Source organism: Lolium perenne, chromosome 2, assembly GCF_019359855.2.
Source record: "Lolium perenne isolate Kyuss_39 chromosome 2, Kyuss_2.0, whole genome shotgun sequence".
NCBI classification, from domain to species: Eukaryota; Viridiplantae; Streptophyta; class Magnoliopsida; order Poales; family Poaceae; genus Lolium; species Lolium perenne.
Window position 1 is genome coordinate 34,864,197 of NC_067245.2, and position 10,586 is coordinate 34,874,782.

A 10,586-nucleotide genomic window follows, 5' to 3' on the forward strand; every position below is an offset into this window, starting at 1 on the left:
TTTAATAGAATTAGGTGGCAAATTATTATACCAAGTTTTAGCGTCATCCTTTAATGAGAATGGAAATATTTTAGCAACAAAGTAAGTACGCATCTTAACATCATCAGAAAACAAGCTACTAAGAGTAGATAGCTCAGTCATGTGTTCAACAGCACTTTCTTTTTCAGTACCACAAAAGGGTGTTTTCTCAACAATAGCTATATGAGATAGATCAAGAGAAAAATCATAATCTTTATCCCTAATGTTTATAGGAGATGTGGCAAACTTAGGATCGAGACGGTTTATATCTAACGGCATGTTACGCAAGCAACTTTTTAATTTTTCTTGCATCAGTAGTAGCATTGCATTTTTCAATAAAATCATCATTAAGCTCCACATAATCTTCCTCAGGATCATCACTAAAATAACCAAGTTCAGGTGAACTAACAGGTGTAGTAGCATTAGGAGTTTTAGTATTTTCAATTTGTCTAGACCTAGCAATTGTAGCATCTAGAAAAGATCCCAATGAACCACTATCATCAAGCACAGCAGAAACATTATCAATATTATGAGAGTGTTCAGATTCAGCAGATGTACCCGCATGCGAAGCATGTGGCGGTGAAACAAGTTTATCAATCACAGATGGTGAATCAAGAGCAGCAGAGGTATTCAGAATTGTACCTTTTCTTGTAGTGGATGGTAATAGCGCGATCTAAGCATCGCGAGGTTTACCCATGATGGAGAATTAGCAGCGAACAATATTAATCCAAGTGAACTTCCCAATAAAGCTATGCTCCCCGGCAACGAGCGCCAGAAAATAGTCTTGATGACCCACAAGTATAGGGGATCGCAACGAGTCTTCGAGGGAAGTAAAACCCAATTTATTGATTCGACACAAGGGGAGACAAAGAACACTTGGAAGCCTTAACAACGGAGTTGTCAATTCGATTGCACTGGAAACAGACTTGCTCGCAAGGGTTTATCGATAGTAACAGGTTTATAGCGATAGCAGTAGTGAAATAACAGCAGAGTAACGAGACAGCGGTAGTGATTTTAGTAAACAGCAGGATTAAAATACTGTAGGCACGGGGACGGATGACGGGCGTTACATGGATGAGAGAAACTCATGTAACAATCATAGCAGGGCATTTGCAGATAATAATAAAACGGTGTCCAAGTACAAAGCAATCAATAGGCATGTGTTCCATATATAGTCGTGCGTGCTCGCAATGAGAAACTTGCACAACATCTTTTGTCCTACCAGCCGGTGGCAGCCGGGCCTCAAGGGAAACTACTTGGATATTAAGGTACTCCTTTTAATAGAGTACGGAGCAAAGCATTAACACTCCGTGAACACATGTGATCCTCACATCGCTACCATTCCCTCCGGTTGTCCCGATGTCTGTCACTTCGGGGCCATCGGTTCCGGACAGCGACATGTGTATACAACTTATAGGTAAGACCAAAAACAATGATTATCTTGATGAAACAATAACATGTTCAGATCTGAGATCATGGCACTCGGGCCCTAGTGACAAGCATTAAGCATAACAAGTTGCAACAATATCATCAAAGTACCAACTACGGACACTAGGCACTATGCCCTAACAATCTTATGCTATTACATGACCAATCTCATCCAATCCCTACCATCCCCTTCGGCCTACAGCGGGGGAATTACTCACACATGGATGGGGGAAACATGGCTGGTTGATGTAGAGGCGTTGGCGGTGATGGCGGCGATGATCTCCTCCAATTCCCCGTCCGGCGGAGTGCCGAACGGAGACTTCGGCTCCCGCGACGGAGTTTCGCGATGTGGCGGCGTTGGAGTGTTTCGGCGACTTCGACTTCTCCCCGTGCGTTTTTAGGTCGAGGCCGATAAATAGTCCGAAGGAGGGCGTCGGAGGCCGGCCGAGGGGGCCACACCACAGGGCCGCGCGGGCCCCCCCTGGGCCGCGCCGCCCTATGGTGTGGGGCCCTCGGGCCTCCACTTCAATTGCCCTTCTGGCTCCGTTAGTTTCCTGGGAAAATAGGGCCTTCTGCATAAATTCCGAGGTTTTTCCCGAAAGTTGGATTTCTGCACAAAAACGAGACACCAGAGCAGTTCTGCTGAAAACAGCGTTAGTCCGTGTTAGTTGCATCCAAAACACACAAATTAGAGGCAAAACAATAGCAAAAGTGTTCGGGAAAGTAGATACGTTTTGGACGTATCAATACCCCCCAAGAAAATCGAGCCGTTGGGCAAAACCAGGGCCGGATAATCCGGCCTAAGTAAGGGCCGGATAATCCGCCCCCCCGGATAATCCGGCCTCTGGGACAAAACCTGGTCAAAATCCGGGCAAATGTCCGCCCCCTATACTGAGCAGCAATTCCTGAGGTCCTTAGCCGATTTCGAGGGGGCCGGATATTTCCGAAATATCCGGCCCGGATAATCCGGCCCGAATATTTCCGAAATATCCGGCCTAAGCAAACTGCAGAAACACCAAAACTAAAACGGGCATAACTTTTGCATCCGGACTCCAATTTCGATGATCTTGGGCTCGTTGAAATCACAACAACGAGCTCTACAACAATATGCATAGAAACATCATAGTCCAGCAAAGGAGGATAGAAACAAATGATGAAAGGTTTGACCTATCTCAAAAAGACATACCGGTAAAACCTCCAATCTTGAAAATGCAACAAGTTGCCCATGGGAAAACCATTCTCAATGAACTAGAGCTTGTCATGAGAATAAGCACAAGCTCTAAAACATCACATGGATAATATCCAAATAAAACCAAGTAAGATGATGAACCAAACTCGAAAACGCAACAAGTGATCTATGCGAAATCCGTTTTCGATGAACTAGAGCTTGTCATGAGAATAAGCACAAGCTCTAAAACATCTCATGGATAAGGTCCAAATAACAACCAAGAAAGATGATGCAAGGATGCAAAGGTTTGAGCTCTCTCCGAACGATACGATCGAGATACTCACTCGAGAGCCCTTTTGATAGTACGGCAACTAAACTATAAACCGGTCTCCAACTACACTATGAGACCGGTGAGAAAGAAACCCTATCAAGAGCAAACCTTATACTTGCGCATTCCACTTGAGCTCGATGACGACGATCTTGACCTCAACAAGATGGAACGCCTTTCTTGCTTGTGCTTGCTTGACAAAGTCTTGTGGATTGCTCCCCCATAATCCACCATGGGAGAGCTTCTTCTTCGGCGCATCTTCACATAACCATGACCACCATGTGGATGGCAAGACTCAAGCAAAGGATCTCTTCGAGATGGCTCATCTTGAACTTGCACTTCATTTCTCCATGGCAAGCTTCAAGCTTATGAACTCTTCGAGTTGGCTCATCTTGAACTTGCACTTCATTCTTCATTCTTCATCATATTGATGTCTTCAAGTAACTTGAGGGCTCACTTCATCTTCATCTTCAAGACATACTTGACACTTGATATCCTTCATCAATTTCTTCTTATTGCAACCTTGAAGCCAACAAATGGTTCAAGAATTGCCTATGGACAACTCCTACAAATATAACTCAATGCAAACATTAGTCCATAGGGATTGTCATTAATTACCAAAACCACACATGGGGGCTCCATGCACTTTCAAATGTGTAAGCCTAAATGCCTGGGGGGGCTAGGTATTGTGGACACGAGACTTATGAACATTTGCCTCATGGCCAAATGGATTTGGAGGCTGTACGCTGGGGAGCAAGGCCTCTGGGCGAAGATCCTTAGGGCCAAGTATCTAGGGGAGAGGGACCTCCTTGCAGATAAGCACCGGCCTGGATCTCAATTTTGGAATGCTATCCAAAAGATCAAACATGTCTTCGGCATGGGGGCCCGGCATGCTATCCACAATGGTCGCGCTACTAGATTCTGGGTGGACTGGTGGCATGAGAAGGGCCCCCTCAAGGTCCTGTTCCCGGGTCTCTTTGCCATTGCATCGGAACCCCTTGCCACGGTGGCCACGCTCTTCCTGGGTAACCAGTGCAGGCTCACGTTCCGCCGTGAGCTGGGCTTTGGGGAGCGAGTGGAGCTGGCCAACGTCGCCCGGCTGGTGGAGACCATCCACCTGTCGGATCCACATGACCGGATTTCGTGGTCCTTGGAGCCAAATGGGAAGTTCTCTGTGCGATCGCTGTATAAGAGCTTATGCCAAGGCATTCCCCACAAACACTATGGGATAGTGTGGGAGATCAAGGTGCCACTCAAAGTCCACATCTTCCTCTGGCAATTATCGAAACGCCGACTCCCCTCCAACGACAATATCCGGAATCGTAAGGGTCCATCCAATGGTACTTGCGCCCTTTGCTTGGAGGTGGAGGATAACAACCACATCTTCTTTAGATGTCCGCTGGCGCGCTTCATGTGGAGTGCGGTCAGAGACCTTCTTGGTTGCTCTTGGAACCCCACGTGCTTTGCCGACATTTTTCGGTACATGCGCGTCCACGTTGGCCAGACTCGGAGAGTTCTTTGGTTGGCGTGCGCTGCCCTTCTGTGGTCTCTTTGGAACGTTAGAAACAAATTCACCATTGAGGGTAGTTTCCCTACTAACCCGGCTAACGGCTTGTACAAAATGACTGTTTACTTGCAGGCTTGGAAGCTTCTGGCTAGGAGAGGAGACCGACAAGCGGTGGAGCTGGTGATTGGCAGGATCCGAGCTCTTCATGCTTCTATCAGAGATAGTGTCTAGTGTCTTGTGCTCCCCTCTGGGGCCGAGCGGAGTCAGGTGGCGTCCGGTCTATCTTGGTGGCAGGCTTTGGCGTTGGGGCGTCGCCTCGCCATCTGTTGAGCTAGGTCGTTCACCTTGTATCTTGTGCTGTCCAGGTCCTGTAACCTGTGCTTGTGGTTGTGTGGAGCATCCCTCCATCTTGTCTTGTCGTGTCTTGTTCGTATCTGTGGATGATGTATGAATTCTGCCGTTGGGGCTTTATTAATTTAAAGCCGGGTTCTGCTCGAGCCTTATGTTTAAAAAAAAATAAGATCCAAAAAATATCTTCCTGCTACTACTGAGTTTTTTTTTTTCGAATGGTCACCGGGGGGGAGAGGTTCCCCACCTGAATATATTTGAAAAAAGGGGCAAACCCCAGATGGTTTACAGCAGAGAGATAGATGGGCAGAGAGGTGGAGTTACATAAGGGGAAGAGGGTAGCCTAAAAAGAAAATTAGGTACCGCCTAGGCAAACATGCCAGGCATCGATATGAGAGCGCTGTGAATCCGGAAACCGTCCACGCCACATGGTCGCATCATCCCGGCACAGTTTTAGGAGGAGGGGGAGGGAGGGCACCTCGCCTCTGAACACCGCCGCGTTCCGCTGCTTCCAAAGTTGCCAGCAGCAGAGCAAGGCAAAGGTCGGCGCCGTTTCCATGGAGATCGACGACGGCATGGGAAGGAGGTGGAGGTCCCTGACGTGGAAATCTCGCGGCACCTCGACGCCAACCGTCGACCAGAAGCGAGCAGCAACGGGACAGTGGAGTGTCATGTGGCTGGCGGTCTCGAGGGTGGCATCACACAGGGGGCAGCCAGCCCCGGCCGCATCCACAATGGTCTTCCGAAGAAGCGTGTCGCGAGTCTGGACACGCGACAAGGTGAGCAGCCATCCGAAAAAACTGACTCGAGATGGCGTGTGGCATCTCCAGATAAACCCCGCGTTGGCGGAACTAACCCCGCCAAAGTTGCAGAGCCTGTAAAGAGCGCCGGTGATCAGCTTGTTCCGGGGCCCGGAGCAGCGGGTGAGAGAGCGCCGATCAGCCCCATCGCCCAGCGCCACCTCGTCGAGAGCGGCCCGGAGCGAGTCCAGCTCCCTTGCTCCAACCCGCGAGAGGCGCGGAGCCAGGATACTGTCAATCCCACCAGCCAGAGCCTGAGCGACAGTCGCCTCGGGCGAAGTAGTATGCGAGTAGAGCGCCGCAGCGGAGATCGACAGCGGCCCACCAGGTAGCCAGTCATCGTGCCAGAAGGAGGTGCGGCCACCGTCCCCGATCTCAACCCGAGTGAGGCAGCGGTAGAGAGGCATGAGCCTGCGTAGCGCCGCCCAATGCCCACCCGAGGAGGTTGCCGGGCCAGCGACGATGGATCTGTCGCCAATCTCAGTCCAGCGCCAAGCAGCCCAAGGGGAATCCGCCTGAATGTGTAGCCTGTGAAGAAGCTTGACGAGGAGGCACGCGTTCTGGAGCCCAAGAGCGCGAACGCCGAGGCCGCCGAAGGAGCTACTACTGAGTTTGATCTACAATGGATCAAAAAGTGTCCTTCAATCAGCTTGTATTACTGAAACATGTTAGAGGAAGAAGGAATACATGTTTTTTTTCTTAATCACAAGACTTGCAAGCCATTTATTTCATATCATTGTCACTGAACATGGTAGAAGACAGATTTTGCTACCATATTGCAAGTTGTCATCGGCCAAAAAGATGTTCAAAAAACATCTGCCTGCTGCTAACTGACGGCTTACTGCTAACTGACGACTAAAGCAGAATCACTCGAGCTGAGTGGCGAACTTGACGCTGCATGATGCTCTGGACACCGTCGTCGATGATCTCCAAATTGCTTTCTGCTGCCGTTGCCGCTACCCCTTCTTGGACACCGCCGTCGTCCATGCCACTACTGACGATATCGTTATGGCCTTCAATCGCTTCATGGGCTAACGTAGTCGATGCTGCTTCTATCTTCTCGAGCTCGGGGGAGTACTGGCGTGCCGTACCTTCACCAACCCTCCCGTGCCGGCCCCAAGACTGGGAGTGGATTCCGTCTTTCTTCAAAACAGAGGTGGCTTTGTATACTAGCTGCATAAGATGGCTTTGTAACATGATTTAGATGTCAGAATAGATGCAAATACTAACATAAAGCACAACAGCAATATCTTCAGAAAAGATGGCTGGAGCTAGTTAGTTGGGCTTGTTGGAATTAAAAAGACATGCCGTGTTGCTAATGCTAGATAGCCTTTTCTAATTTGTTCTTCAGAACAGATGGGCGAAGAGAAAGACTGGACCTGTTCTAGCCTTCTTGATTGATTTGGGAGACGCTGCCCTCCCCGGCTGGTTTCTTGTCCTCTACCGCTAGATTCTTCTCCACCTCCGCCGGCGGCTTCTTCCCCCCTCCACCGGCGCTTGTTTCATCGCTACCTCCACCGTGTCTGACATCTTTCTTTGCAGGTCGCGACGGGAAAGACACTGAGGTGGCGCGGGCGGAGAGATAGCTCTCAAGAGGCGGCCAAGGCGGAGCTGCAGTGGCGACGTAAGGAGGAGCTTCGAGAAGAGGCAACAACCGTGTCGCGCCTACGCGCGGCGCTGGCCGCGTAATGTTCCTCTTGGACTTGCAGGCGGGCGGTGGAAAAAAAAAGGTGGATTTTACCGGCGGCGAGAGCGAGGAACAACCCCCTCCAAGCTCTGGGGAAATGTTCCTCTTGGACTTGCAGGTCGGCGCGCAAGGTGGCGGGCAGCGGCACAACGGAGCAGTCGCCACGCCGGGAAGATGGCCGGCAGGAGAAAAAGCTAGAATCATTGCCGGCAGCGAGAGCAGGAGGAAAAGTGGAGAGAGAGAGAGAGAGTGAGAATGGAGAACAGCAGAGCAGCTTCACCTAAGGACTAGGTCCCGTCATGGAGCACAGAGCAACTGTTGCTCCTGGTCACACGGAGAAAAGCCACGGAAAAGGACAGAGCGATGTGACAGAAAAATTGTGCTAGGTCGAGCGAAATGTCCAAGTGATCTGTTCATGCACGAATCTTAAACTAGAAACGAGTGGTACATGATACACCCACACCCATGCTTGGGTGTACAAAATCCGCACTCAAACTTGCATGCCATAATATTTTAAGAAAATGCACTGATGCTATTTAAATTATTTCCTCGTTTAATCACTTGCAAGTTACTGCTAGATTGAGTTTAAACTTGATTTCTCTCTGAATCCAAACAAGATGGTACAGTATAGCTGCTACTACTTTGGTCATTTGTAACAATGCAATTGCCTGAAAGAACTCTATGTACACTATGTCAGATTGATCAGATAATATGATGGTATGTTGTTCCCTCATACGCCGCTATTGTTAGAAGATGCACCTGATACCATACATACATAGTAGAAGTATGTACATCAGTTCAAAATGCACCTGAAGCACCTGAAGCCATACATGCTCTTTAAACGGGGAACACTCCCCTGATCCAAATGGTGACGCAGCTGGACAGATATTCTTCATGTACTATGCCTGTGATGAAAACAAAATGGAATCTTAAAATCATCAGGAAACACTGTAATTAGTGAACAGTTGCGGATCAGAAGTTACCGTAGCCAAAAATAGCACAATAGAAGAAGACAATAAAACTAACTGAGTAGTAAAAATGACGAAAAAGTACCCAGAGGTTAACTTAACCATCATTTTTTGACCTCCCTTGTTGCTTCAGAGTAATTTGACCTTCTTGACAAATTTGACCTTCTTGACCTCTGAATGTATATACACTCCATCTCTGCAAACAACAGTATATAAAAAAGTTCCATATAAAAGTGAATTTGCAACCATGTAATGTTCCAAAAACAACTTATCCGTAGTCTGATGGTTTGCCTTATTGAGAAAACTAAAAAAAGAAGAGGCGCTCAAACTGACTTTCGTGTAAGTATGTACACATCTTTCTTATAATTTAAATGCCATAGTTGGACCAATGTAGCACCAATAAATGTATACGTCCTAGTCTGAAATTAAAAAAAACATCTTCAAAAAATTTAGAAGAAAGGCAACTTTTTTCACTGTCCTCTTTAAGAAAGCCAGACAGTCGTATGTAAATATATATAGCGCTAGGGCAATACCATCAGCTGGCCATAGAGCACACACCTTAAATTGTAGTTGGTTGCTACCAGCAAAGATTTTACATCTTGTTATCTCAAGTTCAGAATAGTTTCAGCATAAGGACAACTTCAAGATCTGCATGACTACTCTGTAAAAAACACTTCTAAGGTAACTCGATACATTACACTAAGGCATACCTATATGCTATTTCATGCTTTTTCAATATCATGAGTATACACCATTACACCAAGAAAATATGAGATCATCAGTATCTACATATTATTAGGAAGACATATTTTATACCCAACTACATGTGAATGAACTTGATGAATCATACTTAAAATTTCTCCATTATGGATTATGGTGATCCATCGAACTTTTCCTCTGAGCAAACTGAGATTGCATGCCTAATCTTTTCATTTCCAATAGCAACCACTGTATGCAAAAAATAGATCCAAATTACAACCTATGTACCATCCAATAAGCCATGTTAATCTTACCATATTCAAATACCATCTCCAAGTTAGCAAATCTTTGGTTATACACAATATAAGCCAAATCAATGGCTTCGGAAAATAACCTAACTTCTAGGATACACCATATACGACGGTAGAAACATACCTTTAATAAAACAACGTACGCCCCAAGAGATCAACGATCATGGTCGGGTCTGTGGCTGGCCGGACTCACCTGCTCCAGGTGGATGCCAAGGCGACCGCAGGTACATCCAAAGTATGTCCAAAAAGTAGTTCCGAAGTTCAGGTTACCATCATTTAAGTGTTCCATTTAATACCACAAAATGAAAATGAATGGAATATTTGGCAGACACATGATTTATGCAATACTGACCATTACTAACATGGCAATCAGAAGTATAAACGAAGATTTGTCAAAACTTACCGATTAATGTAAACAACTTGCAGCATTTCTTGCAAAGTTACCCTCATGCAAAACCTATGCAAGATCACAATTAGATAGGTCTCATGAAAAATTGAAGTTAAATGCAGTAACAGTTATAGGGTTAGCCCAAGCATATCAGTAAAAACCAGAAGGAAGCATCCTAGGAAAATATTTGAACTCGCATGTGTAAACTGCGAGTCAGCGAAATTCACTAATCTACATATCACTTTGACTAACGATATGATCTTGCTACATGCAAAAAATTAATTGATGCCAAAATTGTAATGTAATGCATAATGGATTGTCAAACAAGAAAGAAAACAGAGCATCAAGGTCAGATCATACATGCGTTTACCATCACAGGGTATTTCCAATTATCCCACAGCTCCGTCTTCTTTTTCGGATTTCCACCTTGAGTTCACAATTTTATTCTCTTTCTTGTTCTCAAGATTTGGTAGAAGCCGTGTTTGTATCCTGATCGTAGCACTAATCCCTGACTGAAGAGTAAAATGACAATACTGAACCTCTAAAGCACTCTATTAGCGATATGCACAATGCACTGATACCCGAGTGATGTACAAACACATAATCTTAATGTAAAACAGAAAAACCAATTATTGAGACTACGCACTGAATTGCTGTAACAGTAAATTGTGCCAAAGAAGAGCAACAAATGCATGTATACGCTATGTAAAGCTTGTAACAAAGCGTGGTGGTAATAATAGAGAGATGACTACAACTCTAATACTAATCAAATTCCCACAAGAGAAATCTAAAGCACGGATTGGAGAATCATAAACTAAGCAGATACCTTCAGGATTCTAGGAGGAAACGCAGTCGAGCTGGGCCTTGGATGAGTTCGACCTTGGAGGAGCTGGACCTTGGAGGATCTGGCCTTGGAGGATCTGGGAGCAGACGGAG

At 46.4% G+C, this 10,586-nt stretch overlaps 2 protein-coding genes and 1 long non-coding RNA gene across 3 annotated transcripts; 1 reads left to right on the top strand and 2 right to left on the bottom strand.

Annotated features, from left to right (window-relative positions):
- Positions 1-3,660: 3,660 nt before the first annotated feature.
- On the top strand, positions 3,661-4,680 carry LOC127328363 (uncharacterized). Its single transcript, XM_051354967.1, has 2 exons — positions 3,661-4,116; positions 4,582-4,680. The coding sequence occupies exons 1-2, from the start codon at positions 3,661-3,663 to the stop codon at positions 4,678-4,680; spliced, it is 555 nt and encodes a 184-aa protein (XP_051210927.1).
- A 472-nt stretch (positions 4,681-5,152) lies between these two features.
- On the bottom strand, positions 5,153-6,004 carry LOC139829770 (uncharacterized). The gene has a single exon (XM_071825300.1). It carries the CDS (start codon positions 6,002-6,004, stop codon positions 5,153-5,155), a length of 852 nt encoding a protein of 283 aa, XP_071681401.1.
- Positions 6,005-6,275: 271 nt separating this feature from the next.
- Positions 6,276-7,664, bottom strand: LOC127331779 (uncharacterized). Its single transcript, XR_011750857.1, has 2 exons — positions 6,977-7,664; positions 6,276-6,783 (listed from the first exon to the last, which is right to left on the bottom strand). It is a non-coding gene; the product is annotated as an uncharacterized lncRNA (long non-coding RNA).
- Between the last annotated feature and the right edge of the window lie 2,922 nt (positions 7,665-10,586).

Bases quoted from the DNA above. Each gene is read 5' to 3' on its own strand.
- LOC139829770 (XM_071825300.1), bottom strand. From the start codon at position 6,004: ATGCCTCTCTACCGCTGCCTCACTCGGGTTGAGATCGGGGACGGTGGC.
- LOC127328363 (XM_051354967.1), top strand. From the start codon at position 3,661: ATGGCCAAATGGATTTGGAGGCTGTACGCTGGGGAGCAAGGCCTCTGG. The intron at 4,117-4,581 runs GTGCGATCGCTG...GTTTACTTGCAG, and splicing joins AGCCAAATGGGAAGTTCTCT to GCTTGGAAGCTTCTGGCTAG.